Source organism: Hypanus sabinus, chromosome 3 (genome assembly GCF_030144855.1).
Source record: "Hypanus sabinus isolate sHypSab1 chromosome 3, sHypSab1.hap1, whole genome shotgun sequence".
Taxonomy (NCBI): Eukaryota; Metazoa; Chordata; class Chondrichthyes; order Myliobatiformes; family Dasyatidae; genus Hypanus; species Hypanus sabinus.
The window spans coordinates 42,434,767-42,454,219 of record NC_082708.1 but is presented as its reverse complement, the minus strand read 5'-3'; the positions used below and the strand labels follow the sequence as shown (position 1 = coordinate 42,454,219).

Genomic DNA, 19,453 nt, shown 5'->3' with positions numbered 1-19,453 from the left:
TAAGGTACAAAGAGGGACAGAAGATTGGCTTATGTTTGTTGGCCTTTAGAAAGATAAGATGATTAAACTGAAAGCTGAAAGACTCCGACGGGGGTGTCAGAGTGGATGCTGAGAGGATGGTTCCCCAAGGAAAAGGAAGCGTCAAAATCCAAAGGGCAAAGTTTCAGAAATAAGAGCTTTTATTCAGATGAAGACTTGATTTTCTTAGAGCTGATGACACTTTGGAACTCTCTGTCTCAGAGAACTGTGGAGAATGATTAATAAATTCAAGGTGGAGGAAGAAAGACATTTCAAGTACCCAGGAGTCAAGAGGTAAGCATAGGGTGCAGGAAAGCTGGTAATGAGTCCAAGATTGGATCAGCTATGTTCTTACTGAATGCCAGGTTTCTTAATGAACTCCAGGAATGAATAGGCCTGGTACTATTATCTAATACCCTCCTCTTCTGAAGATAATGGATATGTGTTTGTCCAATACTCCAGTTCTTAAACCAAGTGGCCTGGCATCTCTTTCATGTACAAGCTTTCAAAGAAAATATGGAAAGATTATCTATAGTTGAGAGCACAGTAACATTACATTGTGCTCTCACAGTGCACGTACAATTCTATTGCATGACACAATCTGATTTAAATGCTATGCAAGTGGAACTCAAAGCTTAAACATTTTTTTCTAAGAGGTCACTGATACACACACTGGTGTCAATCAATGCATGCTGTAATTTTATTTAAAATATGAATTGGACAATGCATCTCATCTTAACCAGGGGTCAATTCTGCTTAACGAGACTCAGTTCTACCTGGACAGATGTCAGGGATATGGGACCCAAGGTTAATGTTCCTGTTTTATTTTCCACAGTAATTATCTCCACTCATTGCCACTGCCTTTCATCTACTAATCTACCCTATCTTTTCTCACAAACCCTACTTCAATCTCTTCCCTTCATTCAACACTAATTTCTCCCCGTCTACCATTTCTCCCAAATCTTCATAGCCATTCACCCTTTGATATCTTTACATCATCATTCTTTCCCAAACCTTGTCTTCCACAGTAGTGGATTTCTACCCCTCCTACACAATTTGTTGCTAAAATCCTCCACCCAAAAGAGAAAATCAGAGGAAAGACCATTACCTACCATTTTACTTTCAAAAAGAGATTTTATGTGCTTTCTGTGCTTTGATGGGGTTGCAAATGGTAAAATGTAGAGAGCCTTGTAGCCTGACCATTGTCATTTCCCATGTACCATCTCTCTGACAGGTGTAAATAGGTGTAAATTTCCAGATGGTGCTACTTGGCATAAGAAAGGAACAACAATGTCTTTTGCCTCTCTATCTGCTATAATCCAAATTATGCCCTGTCTGAGATTGCCTATATCAACAAAGAGCAAGGGCTGTACCTGGCATCTTCCCAGATCAGTTCACCCTGAATCTGCCATGATGCTGAGCTGAGTCTGTAGAACCTTAATATTTTTTGCATGGTGCCTTTCCTTCCTCAATTTCTATTCACATTTCTCCTTTCCTGCTGTCAGTTTTGCTGAAAGTATAACCAACACCTCAACTTCCTCATGACATCAGCAAATCTTGCTGAACTACATGGACTGTACTATCATGGAGCTGAGGCAAATCTGTCTTGTACAGATTCCAACTCTCCCAGAACTGGCCCAAATACCCAGCAATATGTCACGCACCTCCCAAAGAAGTGAGCTCCTTTGGTGTCACAGCTTAAGTCATTAGTTTATAATAATGACTGAATATAGATTTTAGACAGCTAATGTAATATACCCTTTCAAATTTAATTCTTAAAAGTTAAATCTTTGCCTTAACATCAAAATCCACAAATGAGCCAATCCAGGCAGCATCCTGGTAAATCTCTTTTGCATCCTTTCCAAAGCCTCCACATCCTTGCTGTAACAGGGCAAAAATTACAAAATATTTCTTAAAACAATTCACTATTCACATACTTTTCCAAAACATTGCTCAATTTGCCCCTCAACCAACATAACTAGTTTCTTATTTAAAAGTCCAAGTCGCGTGATTCCAGTTTCAAAGGATTCAAAGTACACTTATCATCAAACTATGTATGCAGTATACAACCCTGAGATTCCTCTTCCCAGACAGCTATGAAACAAGGAAAAACTATGGAACCCATTCAAAGAAAAAACATCCAGTAACCAGAAACCAGAGCATATCATAACTATAAAACAGAGTCCACAATCCACAAACCGCGTCAACTAAACCTTGCTCCGGCACCATCCTGACAGCATTGAGGAAGACAAATCACTCAACGCAAGGATCTTCCTTTAACAGCATTGCTTTCAAACTCAACTTAATTCAGCTTTAAAACAGTCTGCTCCACTTTACTCCCTCTGTAAAGTCCACTTATCTTCCTTTGCAGCCTCTGACCTATGTTTCTCTTTTTGTCCTCTTACTCTTTTCCATCACCAGGGGAAGAACTAATTTTTACAACGTGTTTCTTCCAAATCTGAAGCAAACTTTCATCACCCTAGGCACTACTCTGCATCAGTTTCCCTTTCTGAAGAAGTCTCGGGATATATATGAATACACTGTTGCTACAGCTGTAGCCAGTTATATTTCACTCTGTACAATAGGTGGTGCTCATTCACAGGTAACATGCAAGTGAGGAGATTTTGACCAATGCGTTGTTATACGTGACTCAACATTCAGCAATGTACCTGGCTGACAATGGTGTCCATTTTATCTCTAACAGCAGTACTACTCAAAATGAAAAGCTCAAATCCAGAAGTAAAATATCATAATCCTCTCCGATTAAATTCAAAGCCAGGAATATTGCTAAATGTTTGAAAGTGGTTCTGAGCTATTTTGTACCCTTTAAAAGGTTCTGTTTTATGGCAGAAATGCTGCTAAAAAAAATCCATTTAATTATAATGCCCAAAATAATTACAGCATTTGAGTTGTTGCTTTTCACAAGTCCATTTTAAATAATCTACGATCAACATGAAAAAATGCCCAACCTAGTGGAGACAATGAGAATGTCAGCTGGAAGACGTTGTCCATTGGTGACCATTATAAAATTCCCCACCACAACCTGCAAAAAAAAATTAAAGAAATTGGCCATTTGTAAAAGCAGCTGGCAGTAGAAAACAACCAAGCCAAAGATATCACCGGTGTTGCCGTTAATGACAGGCTTTATCTTAGTACTTCATATTGTCCAGTGATTTAGACATTTATGAAAGACCAATCAGAATATCAAATAGTTGTTTAAAATACTATATTTCCCATTTTAGCATTTCCTAAAATATATATAACATCAAAAGTAAAGGTGCTCAAAGTTTGGGAGATCGTAACACTTAAAGCTCAACAGTATTTCCAAACCAATTAAGTGCATTCAAAAAGTTGTTAAGACTGATGGCCTCATTAGTTAGGTTATTATAAAGTTTAACAACAAATTTGTGATTGCTATATCATATCTCTGAGAACTCACTTCCATTGTGTAGTATTAGAATGCCAGTTACTTTTCACATTATTCATCAAGAATTTTCTTGACAGCTTTTAAAGACAACTTTAAAATTTGACCTGAAGGTGATATTTCAAAATGAAAGACAATGTTTTGTTTTAACCCAAATGAACCCTAATCCAATAATTATTTTTCTTTCTCTTTCCCAGAACCAATTTTGGAAAGAATTGATAAATAAAGTTTACTGGTCTTCATTTCCACATCACTCTCTAGATCAGCCAGGATTCCACTGAACCCTAGAGTTTCACGAGAGGTCGCATAAACATTTTTTGAACTTTGCACGTGTGTGAGCAAGCTTTTTCTTGTTTAACAAGCATCGAAAGCAAGGATAGAAATCATCTCACTTCAGTTGAAGGTAACATCCATGTGTGCTTATCTCAGGTTCGACCTGGAATTGAGTATTTGTGCAGAAAAAAAACAAGCACAGGTTTCACATGCTGGGCCTGTATTTGAGCTTGATCATGTCACTTAGTAAGAAAATGTTTTTACAAAGTCCTGTATAAAATTGTGTCTGAGGTTATATTTTTATTGCTTTGGCTTATAGTTTTTAGTAACCCTACTATTCAACATTGTTAAAAATTTTCATGTTGTAAATAGCATTAAAATCAATTTACAACCTTCATTTAAATTAATCTACCAAGCCTAACATTTGAAAAATTAAATCCCAGTTATTTATCAGAAATTTATTATGTTTCCCTTTTGAGTCCTTAAAATTTATGAAAGGGAAAAAAAAGAGATTAATTTCAAGAAAAGCAAGCTAAGCTTAACTACCTGCTCTTTTTCAAGAAAGGTTGGATAAAAATTAATTCTCTACTCAAAAGAGTATGGTGAACTACATATACCTGTCTGGACATGCCCCCTGCAGACTGCCCCTGTGGCTCCTCCCACAGACCCTTGAATAAAGGCGATCAAGGCCTGAGCCCAGCCCTCAGTCTCCAGGATGTAGTACGGTGGTCACTCACTGCTTGTTCCTTCTTCCAGTCAATAAAAGCTGATATCTTGCCTTCACGTCTCAGAGTGCGTTATTGATGGTGCATCAAAGAGCATTGCAAATTATTTTTGGATTATTATATCTACAACTTACTGATCATGTTAATGTACTGTGCACTGTAGATATAATAATTATTTTTTACAGAGGGGATCCCTGAGACCTGAAAATTATTTGAAGTGTTTCTCCAAGGCAAAATGGTTGAGAAAGGCCGATCTAGACAGCCTGAATGTTGACTAGTTTCTGATATTTTAAGTCTTATTTGCAGCATCTGCCACATTTCGTGTTCTTTGCCACATCTTTCTTTTGTCAGCACTGCAAAGTTGTTCATTATGGACAGCATTTTTTACAGCGACGATTTCTTACATAAGTTTGATTCTTTATTACAAGTAAACTAAGCCGGCCAGTGGTATAGTGGCATCCACACCGGGCTTTGAGATATTTCCTAGTGTTTATTGTCCTCGGTAGGGGAGGGGGAGGGGGGGGAGAGACAGACAAGGGCTGGCAGTAGTTCACACTGGATAAGTATGGCGCTATTGTGTTTTTTGTAGATAACATTTTGTAAATATTGACATTTTTCTTTTCACTAATTTTCGTAAGTTTGATTTTTGATGCACCTAATAAACACCCTTACACTAAAGTGCTAGGCCACTCCAGCCATTTACGTGGTCATAACCCACATATCTAACAATTGTCCCACACTATATTCCACTTGACCCTTCTTTGCCCATTCTCTTAAACTGTTCAAGTCATTCTATAGACTCCCAGCTTCTTCAGCACTACCAGCCCCTGCACCTATCTTTACATCGCCTGCAAATCTAGGCACAAAACCATTAATTCTATCATCCAAATCATTGATATATAACATGATAAGAATTGGTCCCAACACCAACCCCTGAAGAATACCCGTAAACCAGAAGAGGCCCTCTTTATTCCCACGCTGCCTCCTGTTAGACAGCCAATCTTCTATCCATGCTAGTCTCTTTCCTATAATAGCATGGGCTCTTAGCTTGTTAAGCAGCTTCATGTACAGCACCTTGCCAAAGGCATTCTGACAATCCAAGCACAGAACATCTATCAATTCTCCTTTGTCTATCCTGCTTGTTATTACTTCAAAGAGTTCCAACAGATTAGTCAGGCAAGACTTTCCCTCAAGGAAATTATGCTAACATTGGCCTGTTTTATCATGTGCCTCCAAGTACCCTGAAAGCACATGCTTATCAATCGACTCCAACGTCTTCCCAACCACTGAGGTCAGTCTAATTGGTCCAAGATCTTTCTTCTGCCTCCCTCCCTCCCTTCTTAAAGAGTGGAATGACACTTGCAATTTCCAGTCCTCTGGAATCATTCCAAAATCTATTAAAAAGTCATTACTAATGCTTCCACTATGTCTTCAACAACCTCTTTCAAAACCCTGGGGTGTATTCCATCTGGCCCAGGTGACTTATTTACCTTTAGATCTTTCAGCTTCCTAAGCATATTCTCCTCATTAATAGCAACTGTACTCACTTCTGCCATCTGATACACTTGAATTTCTGGCTTATTGCTTGTGTCTTCCATGATGAAGACTGATGCAAAATACTTATCAAGTTTATCTGCTATTTCTTTGTTCCTCCATTACTACCTCTCCAGCATCATTTTCGAGTCATCCAATATCCACTCTTGCATCTATTGTACTCCTTATATATCTGAAAAAACCTTTGGTACTCTCCTTTATTTATACTATACCCTGTGAAAAATCTTGGCAATCCTGGGCAATGTTTCTCACCCTCTGCATGCCACCTTAGTTGAACAGAGGAGCACTTTTAGTAATAGACAGTTTAGTAAGACACCTGCACTGCTCCAAAGAGTGCTACATGAGGTCATTCTTACCCTCAGCTATCTATATTGAGCCAACCTATAGCCAGGGAAGTGCTGACCCCTCCTGTTAGACTGATAGTGGTAACTTACTTTTTATTCTTTCTACCTCTCTTCTAATATTCATATCTGCACACTTGTAATGCTACTGTAACACTGGAATTTCTTTTGGAATCAAAAAGTATATCTACTGGCTAGCTTATCTTCATATTTCATCTTTTCTCTCATTTTATTAGTTGTCCTCTCTTCTATTTTAAAAGTTTCCTAATCCCTCAAATTTTCAACTAATTTTTGCTATTATTATATACCCCCTCTTCTGCTTTTATGCTATCTTTGATTTCCCTTGTCAGCCACAGTTGCCTTATCCTCCCTTAAGAAGACTTTTTCACCTTTGGGATGTATCGGTTTGCCTCCAAATTGCCCCAAAAAACTCCAGCCGTTGTTGTTCTGCCATTATCCTTGCTAATGTTCTTTTCCAATCAATTTTGGTCAGCTCCTCTTTCATGCCTCTGTAATTCCCTTTACTTCACCGTAATACATTACATTGCCCTTGTTACATGCCTTTTCTATCTCCCATTGTAATTTATATCCCACAACCTGCCTACTGTTCAGAGCCCTGTATACAACTCTCATCAGTAGTTTCTTAAGTCTACCCTAAAGGATTCTTCACCTTCCAATCTTGTCACCTCTTCCAAAGGATTTGATTTGATTTCTTTTTTTTACCAACATAGTGACCCCATCCCCTCGGCTTACCTGCTTATCCTTTTGATATAATGTGTAGTGTTGAATGTTCAGCTCCCAACTACGATTCAGCAAATGCAGGCTCAGAGTCAAACACCTCTCATCCGTTAACCTTTTCATCCCCAGAATTATTCTCGTAAGCCTCCTCTGGACCCTCTCTAATGCCAGCATATTTGTTCATAGATAAGAGGCCCAAAAATCACAATACTCCAAATGTGGTCTGACCAATGCATTATAAAGTCTCAGCATTACATCCTTGCTCTTGAATTCTAGAAATGAATGCCAACATTGCATTTGCTTTGCTTACTTCTACCTTAACCAGCAAGTTAACCTTCAGGGAATCCTGCACGAGGACTCCAAAGTCCCTTCACACCTCTGATTTCTGAATCCAATCACCTTTAAAAATACTCCACGCATTTATTAGTTCTATTAAAGTGCATGACCATACTGTACACTTCCCTGCACTGAATTCCATCTGTCCCTTCTTTGTCCATTCTCCCAATCTGTCCAAGTCCTTCTGCAGACTCCCCGCTTCCTCAACACTACCCATTTTTCTATTATCTTATCACTATTCTATCACTCTCACTCTGCCTGTCTTCCTATGATCCACAAACTTGGTTACAAAACCATCAATTCCACATCATTAAAATAAAATGTGGGAAGTTTCAGACCCAGCAGCAGGAAACCACTGGTCACAGTCAACAGATCAGAAAAGGCCCCCTTTATTCCCATTCTTTGCCTTCTGTCCATTCTAGTTAACCAATCTTCTGTACATACTATACATTTCCTATAACAACATGGGCTCTTTTCTTGTTTAGCATCCTTACATATAGCACTTGTCAAAGGTCTTCTGAAAATCCAAGTAAACAACATCTCTTTGTCTATCGTGGCTCAAAGAATTCGAAGAGATTTTTCAACCAAGATCTCCCCTTAAGGAAACCATACTGACTTCCGTCTACTTTATCCTGTGCCCCCAAGTACCCTGAAACCTCAACCTTAATAGTGACATAATTTTTTCTCCCACACTTCTTGACAAGTGGAGTAGTATCTGCAGTTTTCCAGTCCTTCGGAACCACTCCAGATGTAGTGATACTTGAAGAACACTAGTAATGCCTCCACAATCTCTACAGCTATCCCTTTCAAAACCCTGTCCATAAGGTCTAGTTGGATTATCTACTTTTGCTGCTTTCAGCTGTCCAACCATGTTCTCCTTAGTAATAACAACTACACTCATTTCTGCATCCTAACACTCTTGAATTTCTGGCTTACTGTTGGTGTCTTCCACAGTGAAGACAAAATATGTTTTCAGTTCATCCACCATATCCCTGATCCTCATTACTACCTCTCCAATGTCATTTTCCAGTGGTCTGATATCCACTTTTCCATCACTTTATATATCTGAAATATTTATGTGAAAATACTTTTGGTATCCACTTTTACATTATTGAACAGCTTACCTTCATAGTTCAGGTTTTCTCTTCTCATTGTGTTTATTTGCCTTCTGTTGGTTTTTTAAAAGTTTCCCAAGCTTCTGGCTTCCCACTAATTTTTGCCAATTTATGCTCTCTCTTTGGCTTTTATGCTATCATTGACTTCTCTCAGCCGCAACTGCCTCATCCTCCCTTTAGAATGCTTCTTTTTGTTTAGGATGAGCTAATCCCATGTTTATCAATCATCAACTGTTGTGAAGCATTGCACAAATGATTTACCCAAGCAACAGATTTAAATGAATCACTGAATATCACATCAAGAGCTTCTGCATAACGTCTTTTATATTTTCTCTTAAAAATGTCAGTATTTATAAAGGGCTGCAAAGCAAAAACTATGTACTAATAAATTACTTACAGTGCCTTGTAAAAGTATTCAGTCCCCAACCCTCTGTTCACATAAATGAGTATTACAAACAGAGATTTTTGATCAATTTAACTGAGAAGTTTTATTTGTGAATCACATACTCTTTCTTCACAGTAGAGCCCCAAAATGAGGAAAATTGTAAAACATGCAACACTAGAAAATTCTGAAACTGAAATGTCAGCAGTTCAAAAATACACATTCCCCCTTTGCTCAGTACTTAGTTAAACCACCTCGCAAAACTATTATAGCCTTTTTGGACAAGTCTCTATTAGCTTTGCACAATGTGATGGAGCAAGGCACTGTATAATCTTGACACAGGCTGACAGTATCCTGGTCAACTGTTGCAATATGATTAAATTTCTCCAAGATAAAACAAAGTAGAATATTATGAAGTAGAAAGATAAGTTACAAGTTACATAATACTGACTTGTAATGTAGCCTTAAGCTGAACCTTGGGTCTGACTTCATGTTCAATTAATCAGACCGATAATCATTCAAAATTTTTATTGCACTTAAGAAGAAATCAATCAATAACCAGCAGACCAACCTCCTTCTCAATACAAGAATTAATATTAGGCAATAACTGCTTTAAATATTGGTGGGAAGATGACGAAAGTCCCAACACTTCATATTAATTTTGAAATAATTAATTACCTGGTCTGAAAGTCCAAATTTAGATGATTAAGATAAATCAGATTTCTGTAACAACCTTTGAGAATATTTTGCACATCTAAAACACATACCTCTTTCCAAATAACCATCTCCCACTTGCCATCTTTCAAAACTGGAAAAGGAATTCATCTTTGTAATAGCAACTAGGGTAGAAAACTTAAAACTTTACTTGCTTTATTTATTTAAATGTTCACATTTCATTACAATTCATATGAAATCTTGCAAGATAACTTTTCAACCAAAATACATTTTAAAAAGTAAATAGAATAATGGATTTCTATTAGGGTATTGGGGATATTTTCATCAGTTCATTTATGATCAAGCTGCAAAATTATCTTTATTAGAATGATTTTTATCTAACATTGTCCAGTCAAAGTGGGAGAAATGGCTGGGTGCTGATACTTCTTCAGATTATGTGTCTCCCTGCCTGCTTTCCATTATTAATGATCAAAGTTTTCTACAGATTTTGAAGATAATAATAGCTTAGGAGATACACCAATTCTAAATCCAGTTAGTTTGATTACTCTAAATGCAAGTGCAATTACAGATGGCTAAAAAAATCCTGATGAAAGGTCTCAGCCCAAAATATCAAAATTAATCCCCCCCCCCCCCCGGATATAATGTGTGATCTGGTGAGTTCCTCCAGCATTTTGTGTGTTGCTCTAAGTTCCCAACATCTGCAGAATCTTTTATGAAGGTGGAACAACAGGAAACACATTAGCTTTTAAGTTAATGATTTTTTTCGCACTAAGTCAAAAATTATCAGATTAAAAATTCAAACTTTGTGCTCAGAGTGTACAGAACACGGGAATTATCTATCATCTAGTTCAGTCAATGATACCAGGAATCTTGGTACTATTTACAGGAATTTGTCATTAATGGTGAAAAATTATCTTTTATGTTATTGACTATATTTGAAGCAATCTTCTCTTGCACAGAGAAATTTGCAAATACAAAAAAAAATTGGGCTCATCCTTTCCTTTTATCCTAAAGCTAGCAGCAAAAAGTCTTAAAAGTCCTCTGTTTAAATAGGGCATTCAATTTAATTCCCATCTCCTTAAATTCACGACCAAGTTATTTTTTCATATTATCAAAACAAATGAAAAATTAGCAGTAAACAGAGAATACGTCTACTGTCCAATCATTGTTTGAGTTCTCTCATTGTCTACTCCAATAATAATCTGAAAACAAGAATATTCTCCACTAGACAGCTTTCCTCAAATTAAAAGTAAGATTTAGGGCAGGATAGCACACCCAGGCAGCCCACACAACAGGAACTTTCAACAGTTTCATTTAAAAACTATGTTCATCAGACTGCAGAACTCATTAAATGTAATTTTTGTATTGACTTTAACTTTGGTATAACTAAATCTATATCTATATCTCAAAAGTTGTTATTGAATAAGTAGAACAAACTTTCATGGTTCATCGCCATGCAATATGGTTTATAGTTGAAATTTAAATTAAAAACAAAAACCTTCTGGTAAATACTCCCTCATGTCAGACATCCAAATTGACTGCATCTGACAATGATGATCTTTGTGATCTGCTTTATCTATTCATTTTGTTTAAATGGGAATTTTATGTTTGGTCTGACAATAAAACGTAAATAAGAACAGTGTTCCTCTAGCATTCTGATTCCTGTGTTCAACTACATAGGCACTCACCTTTTATTTTCTTCTTGTTGACATCATTATCAGCTTTATGTCTTTTCTATAACAAAGCAAACAGAATTCAATGCTTCAAAAGTAATATAAAGAATTGTAACTAAGACTCTCTTGTGACATTGGACTGCTCATGAAGTAACTATACCAGGGATGGGCAAACTTTTTGACTTGTGGGCCACAAAGGGTTCTAAAATTTGACAGGGGGGCCAGACCAGGAGCAGATGGACGGAGTGTTTTGGTAATACACCTCATAAGAGAAAATAAAATATCATGGGATATGTAGAAAACATGTACTCTAATTTCAATTGAAAATGAACAAATGCATTACAACAAAATATCTGTCTTTGAAGTCCCATGGTATTTAGCTATTTATTGAAATGACTTTTAAAACACTGAAAATTAAATGAATAAAATACAGCTTTTTTTAATAGTATTATTTTAAAGCACTGAAAATTCTGTTATCCTTCAAGATATTATCATCACCACTCTCCTCCTGTCTTTATTTCAAAAACGGTAGGAGATGCAGGTCTACTCGTCCTGCTCCTTCTTATTCAATTGTCCCCTGTGCCAAAACTCAACAACGACCAGCACAAGGACAGAACAGTGACAGCGCGCCAGTATGCGGAGCGCGTTATTTGATCTGGAGCGCATTTTTTATTTTGAGAACGTATGTGCACCTGCACACTACTCATGTCCATCACTTAACAGAAATGACATGTAACATGTAAGGCTTATTGAAAAAAATATTTTCAAATGCATTTTTTACATAACACAACGAAGAACCTTATTTTTAATTTCAGTGGGAACAGTGTTGTTGGTCTCCCTTTTTAGCCAGCACATCAAAGTCTGGATTTAGTTTTGTTGTGGTGATTCTCAGGATGGATCTGAGGTGTTGGTCAGTTAACTTGGATCTGTGGCTGGCTTTGTTGATGTTCATGACGCTGAACGCCTGTTCACACAAATAGGTCGAGCTGAACAAAGAGTAAAGCGCAAATGTGGAGTAATACGCTGCACCTCAACAAAGGTTGATGTATATAGAGTGCGTCATCTATTGGGAAAATGCCAGAATTGCGGGGAAAAAACGTTAACAAAGTTTATTAATATAATTTCATCAAGTTCTGCGGGCCGGATTAAAAAGCTTAACGGGCCACATATGGCCCCCGGGCCGTAGTTTGCCCATGCCTGAACTATACAGTACTGTATCTAGTTATTTACACAAAGAACATGGAATAGTACAGCACAGGAACACATCACCAAACAAGATGCCAAATTAAATTAGCATTCCCTACATACTCAGGTGCCTACCTAAAAACACCACAATCATACTCCTGACAGAATTAAGAATTCCGAGCATTTACTACTCTGTATAAAGGAAAATTTGTCCTTCACACCTCTTTTAAACTTGCCCATTCTCACCCTAAACAAATGTCCTCTAGTATTTCACATCCCTAACTTGGAAAAACAGTTTTGACCATCTACCTATCCATTCCTCTTAGAAGTTCATAAATTTCTATCTAGTTAGCTCTCAGCCTCCGATAATAAAGGTTTAACTCCAAGCATCAAGGCCAATCCCGAGATCATAACCCCATTTTTTTTTTTGATTTTGTGGATAGGACCAGTCATCACTGCTCCACATGATACCATTTGAAGTAGACAGGTACAAAGTTTATAGAAAAATATGCCTGCATTTTGCCCCAAGTTAACTTTGGCCAATGGTAAAGGCACATCTGTTATTCTTAAAATCAAGATAAGCAGTATGTGTGTTGCTCACTCATCACTAATCACAAAATCAGAACCAGTGGAACAGAGATACAAACTAAAAATTAATCAAACACCAAGTAAATGGTTTTTGATAGATATTGAAGCCCTGGTTAAGAAAAAAAGGTGTATAGCTGGTATAGACAGATAAGGAACTTGGAGTACAAGAAATGAAAGAAAACACTTAAAGAAATCAGGAAGGCTAAAAGAAGGCAAGATGTTGCTATAGCAGACAAGGTCAAGGAGAATCCTAACGGTTTGTACAGATATTAAGAGCAAAAGGATTGCAAAGAGGAAGAGCAGAATGGAAATATATGCACAGAACCAAAAGAGATGGGGGAGATCTTAAAGTTATTTTTTTTAATCAGCATTTACTCAGGAGATCTCTGAGTCTACAGAAGTGAGGCATAGCAGCAGTGAGATCATGGACCCTATACAGATTACAGAGGAGGAGGTGTTTGGTGTCTTCAGGGTGAATAAATCCCCGACAGGGTCTCCCCTCAGACCCCGTAGAGCAAAGCAGAGATACCTAAACCATCCGTAGCGACAGGTGAAGCATCAGAGGATTGGAGGGTCAAAGTATTGAGTACAGTCAGCCCTCCTTATCCACGCATTCCACATGCACGGATTCAATCAACCGCGGATTGGGAAAACCCGGAAGTTCTCTCTCCGGCACTTGTTTGAGCATTGCTCGCCTCGCATCTTGTTCAGTTGTTACTTTGTTTCTGTGAAAAAATGGCTCCTAAAAAGCAATTAAGTGGTCAAAGCAATTCCTCAAAGGCTAAGTAAAGTGCTATCTCTCGCTGAGGAAGTAGAAATCTTAGATCTTTTGAAAAGTGGCATGTCACTTGCTGAAGTGTTTGATGATGCAAGGAAAAAGAAGAAATAGCTTCCTATAACAATGATTCTAACTAAAGTATTTGCAATTGTGAAGTCTTGACCTTCAACGCTTGAAGATCCTCAGCCCTCAACCTCCACAGATCCTGACTTTAGTATTATTGAGCCTCCTCCAAAGCATCCTCGTTCCCTAAACAATACAGCGTAACAACTATTTACATAGCATTTCCATTGTATTAGGTATCATGTACTGTAATCTAGAGATGATTAAAAGTATTATAGTACTTGTTTGAGCATTGTTCGCCTCGAGTCTCGTTTATTCGTTACTCGTGTTGTGAGCGAGAGGAAGGAGTTTGAGGCTAGTAAGGGATGGCTGGCTAGCTATGTAAAGTGCTACAGCCTCAAGAACTTAAAGGTCACGAGAGAATCGGCATTGGCTGATGCCGAGGCAGCATCAGCGTTCCCAGAAGAGCTATGATGGTTGCGGCTGTACTGAACATGAACAGACTTTTTTTTCTTGTCATTATTCCCTAAACAATACAGTATAACAACTATTTACATAGCAACACACACAAAATGCTGGTGGAACACAGCAGGCCAGGCAGCATCTATTGGGAGAAGCACTGTCAATATTTCGGGCCATTCTGACAAAGGGTCTTGGCCCGAAATGTTGACAACACTTCCCCCTATAAATGCTGCCTGGCCTGCTGTGTTCACCAGCATTTTGTGTGCGTTGCTTGAATTTCCTGCATCTGCAGATTTCCTCGTGTTTGTATTTACATAGCATTTACATAGTATTAGGTAATTAAGGTAATCTAGAGATGATTTGAAGTATACGGGAGGACGTGCATAAATTATATGCAAATACTACACCATTTTATATAAGGGACTTGAGCATCTGCATTATTTGGTATCCAGGGAGGGTTGAGAGTCCCGGAACCAATCTCCTGCAGATAAGGGGGGCCGACTGTACAGGGGTTGGGATATAATGCTGAAGGGTATAAGAAAATTTGGTGAGGCCTAATCTGGAATAGTGTGTGCAATTTTGATCACTTACCTACAGGAAAGATATAAGTTGGTTTGAAAGAGTACAGAGAAAATTTACAAGGATGTTGCCAGAATTTGAGGACCTGAGTTATAAGGAAAGATTGAATACGTTAGAATTTTATTCACTAGAAATTGAAAATTAAGGAGAGATTTGATGGAGGTATACAAAAGTTTGAAGGATATAGATAGGGTGAATGCAAGCAGGTTTTTTCCCACTGAAACCAGGTGAGACTATAACTAGAGGTCATGGGTTAAGGGTGAAAGGTGGAATGTTTAAGGGGAACATGAGGGGAAACTTCTTCACTCAGAGAGTGGTGAGAGTGTGGAATGAGAAGTAGTGGATGCAAATTCAATTTTAACATTCAAGAGCAGTCTGGTTAGGTACATGGGTAGGAGGGGTATGGAGTGCTTATGGTCTGGGTGCAGGTCACTGGGACTAGGCAGCTTAAATGGCTCAGCACAGACTAGATGGGCCAAAAGGCCTGTTTTTGTGCAGTAGTTTTTATGACTCTATAACTGTGTGACCAGATTTTAAGCTTTGTCAGCTTCTTTCATCACATTTAGTTCTGTAGAATAAAAGCTGAAAATGTTCTCAGCTTTCAGGTGGCCAAGCAGCCAACGACATACTTGGTTCCACCTCAGTCCCTTAACCGTTGACTGTGTATATTTTTTATCCTGGTTTGTTCTCCAAAAGTGGAGCATCTCACACCTTTTTCAGCCCATTTTCCCAGCTGGTCCAGATGACCTTGCAAACTTTGCTAGCCTTCCTCACTGCCTACCGTGCCTTCATTCTTGGTGTCATCGGTAACTTTGCTGATCCAGTTTACCACATTGCCATCCAAATCATTAATATCGATAACATACAATAATGGACCTTGTTCACACCAATAGTCACAGGCCTCCAGTCAGAGAAACAGCCACCTACTACCATTCTCTGGCTTCACCCACTGAGTCAGTATTGAATCCAGATGATTACTTCATCTTGAATGTCAAGTGACTTAACCTTCTGTGTCTAGAGATCTTGTTAGGTACATTTGAAAAGAGAACAAGAAAAAGATGTCATAGATGACCACAAATTTTGATGCTCCCACAACAACAGCATTTATGAATCAAACTACATTAATGTCGTCTGTGTATACATAGTCTCCTTTTTATTGATAAGGAAATTGGAGCTAGCACAGCAGGTAATGGAGTTAACCAAGCTGATAATGGCACTCTTAAATTAAGAGTTTTTGCTTTGAAACTTTTATGGAGGAAAATATTTAATCAGAGTATTAACGGTAATTTGCTTTCCTTTTTCCTTTTGGATTTATTCATCAATAAAAATGTCAACTGTTGACTCCAATATAATGTGCCCTGTCAGGGGTGGTGGTAGAGGCAGATACATTAAGGGCATTTAAGAAACTTTTAGTTCGGCACATTATGATAGAAAAAAAATGGAGGGCTATGTAACGGTGTAGGGTTAGAGTAGGTTAAAAGATCTGTGCTGTAATGTTCTATGTTCTAATGAATTATTATAAAGAATTAGATTACTGTATTTATAATCTTTCATAAACTCATCCTGCTATGCATCATCCACCCTCCCTAAGCATGCCCAGGCATACCTGGACAAGAATAGAAAACTTTTCAGCTTATGTTGTGGGCAAACATTTTGATATGCTTGAATTATGAATTGAAATTAGGTCTGACCAGTTAATGTGGTTTCTCTGCTAAAAACAAGAAATCTCCTTTCACCTGTGCTGCATGACAATAGTGTTCCAGTACTGAAGCCACTAGAGACAAAGTCTAGAGGCAGACAAAGATGCCATGATGTATGAAACAGGAATGGAAAATGTCGCTGATACTGTTAGAGATTTTGAACCCTTTATGTCAGGTGAGCCTCATCTGATAATTCAACCTGAGTTAAATATAACCTGATCAGAGACTTGGATTTGTCAAAGGTGAAAAAACAGAATTACTAGGTTCAAGACTGCAAGGGTGGAATCTTCTATCACTGTGCTAAGGAAGCTTAATACATTAAAAAATTATCGGCCTCTCCGTAAGCAGTTGGTTGCAGGGCACAAAAGAGTGGCACATAAGCCACCTGTAGTCCCAGAGATATTTTTGCCTCCTCTTCATATAAAACTGAGGCTTGTGAAAAATTTTGTGCTAGGTGAAAGGTTTTGATATTTGTGACAGACATTTCCCAAAATAACTGATGCCAAGATTGAGGAAGGTATTTTATTGCTCCACAAATCAAACAGATCAAATCATCACAAATCAAATCATCAATGACAGGAAGTTCAAAGAACTTCTTGTGGAACCAGAGAAAATAACATGGAAGGCATTCAAGAATGTTGCTGAAAATTTCCATGGCAACTACAGAGTACCAAACTGCATGCAGCTGATTAACAAATGCTTTAAGCATTTAAAACTATGAAGTGCAATATGTCACTAAAGATTTATTTTCTACATTCCCATTTAGACTTCGTCCCTGCAAACCTTGGTGTTGTCAGTGACGATCACTGTGAAAGGTCTCACTAGGACATTGCAATCATGGAGAAACTGTATCAGGGCAACTGGAACTCATCAATGCTAGCTGATTATTGCTGGACACTAAGTGAGAAGCCTCGGACACCAAGAACAAATGGAGATCATCAACAAAACATTTATAACTTAATTAATCTATTGCTAAGCACCAGCAATGTTATGCAATTATATGTATTATATTCAATAAAAGTTAATTTCTTGTTTCTCCAAATTCCTACGTGACACGAGTAGCCTGGAGTTATATTTGTGTTCAACTTCAAGCACTCTATCAAAACCCAAACAATTCCTGAGGAAGCAACACGTTTGAAAATAATTGCTGTCCAGTAAAACAATTTAAAGAATCAACGCACATAAACATTTTGATATTCAATTTGAAAATGTAAAAAATCTTAGACTACTCTTCATTTTGCTATTTCTCATATCCGTTGTTACACCCATGGGTAATCATTCATTTCCATCATAAGACTGTGCCTGATGTGAGTTATTCAAATTACTATCCTGTGCAGAAGATACTACCTCCAGGGTTAGCAAATGGCTCTCAATTATAGTAAATCATTAACTAATACACTGGAAGTCTGACATGCTCCACTATAAATTCTGAAGCTATATATTGTCAATACAAGGAAGAATACAACTACTCTTGAATAGACAAGTGGAAGTAGCACAGCAAAATATTAAGGAGAACATTATTTGAAATTATAACAAGAATTCAGTCTACCAGTGTTTTTACTGAAAACGTTTGGTCAATACTTCAAATCTGGCTCTCCACAAACCTCAGTCTGCCATTCCCTCCACTTACATAAGCTGCAGGTAGAAAGTCAATATCACTAGCCCACTGGATCCCGGCATCCAAAGATTAGACAGTGATATAGGCACACATGGCTCAGCAAAGTAGCTTTGCCCCTGTTGTCAATTGTAAAAAATAAACAGATGATTTTTTTAAAAAAATACCCTTATTTTAATAGCTTTTTAAAAGAAAACTAAAACCACATGATTTTCAAAAAAAAACTTACCCTCTTTGCCTCTGGAATCTTGGCCTGACCACTCCACAGAAATCAATGAGGTCTCTAATGAAGGTCCAGAGAAACAAATGGCTCCACTGATAGTTAAAAAGCAGAGTGAACTAACAGATTTAGTCCTCAGAATCTGCAAGTCCGGGAACCACTGGCAACAGTCAGCAGGATCCAGCCACTGACACGAACTTTGTTTATTTCCTAGCACGCTCTTCAACAACCAGAGCACTTCTGGCATTCGTCGTTTTAACTTTAGCTTTCCTGCATCTGTAGAATTTTGCTTTTGGAACAAATACACTTTAATGTTTGGTGTTGGTCAAAGTTAGAATTCAAATATTCATAAAAGAACCCAAAAAAAATCATATGATTCTCTTACAGAGTTAATGATGTCAATGAACAGCTCAGGGACATTAACAGTTCCCAGGCTAATGAACTAATGGACAATTACTAATAACACAATCTAATTTCTGAATGCCCACTAACATCAGATTGTGTACAATTCAATTTATAACCATCATAATTTATATCTCTTTGGTTCCAAATCCATCAGTCTTGTTTGGTTTCCTTATGCAAGCTGCTTTCAGTCGCTTATTTTGGACCCTGCGGGATGGCTACTTCCATTTTAACTATTTAAAAAGAAACCAGGAAATAAAGAATGAGATTTCCTATTGATCACCAAAACAGACATTCCTACTTTACAGTCCTGTAGATCTACACAGACTGAGAGTGCAGAATAAAATTGATGAGTATATGAGAATATTTCTGGCACTGAAAAATGAGAAAGAAATGGGCATGATTAACTACTTTGCTGTGTCTATGAAACATGAATTATCTCTCAAGGGTTCTAAAAGGTGGCAAGAAAAGCAGGTGAATGCAGAAGTCACCAAACTTTTAATGCTAGCAGGCATCAAATACCTTTGACAAATCTATTCAAAATTCTTATAGCCCCCTCGTAAATTTGGAAATCAATTTAATAAATCCTGATTCACCACAATGAAAC

General features: G+C 37.7%; 1 protein-coding gene across 2 annotated transcripts in view; it reads right to left on the bottom strand.

Annotated features, from left to right (window-relative positions):
* The window catches only part of atp8a2 (ATPase phospholipid transporting 8A2), a 419,615-nt gene that overhangs the window by 294,546 nt on the left and 105,616 nt on the right, over positions 1 to 19,453 (bottom strand). The window contains exons 5-7 of one of the 2 annotated variants that reach the window (XM_059964171.1): positions 11,270 to 11,315; positions 9,674 to 9,714; positions 2,988 to 3,061 (exon numbers count right to left, since the gene is read on the bottom strand). In XM_059964171.1, coding sequence (XP_059820154.1) covers positions 2,988 to 3,061; positions 9,674 to 9,714; positions 11,270 to 11,315 — 161 coding nt within the window. Of the gene's footprint in view, positions 1 to 2,987; positions 3,062 to 8,533; positions 8,668 to 9,673; positions 9,715 to 11,269; positions 11,316 to 19,453 lie in introns of those variants that run through there. The other variant, XM_059964170.1, reaches the window with a different exon arrangement.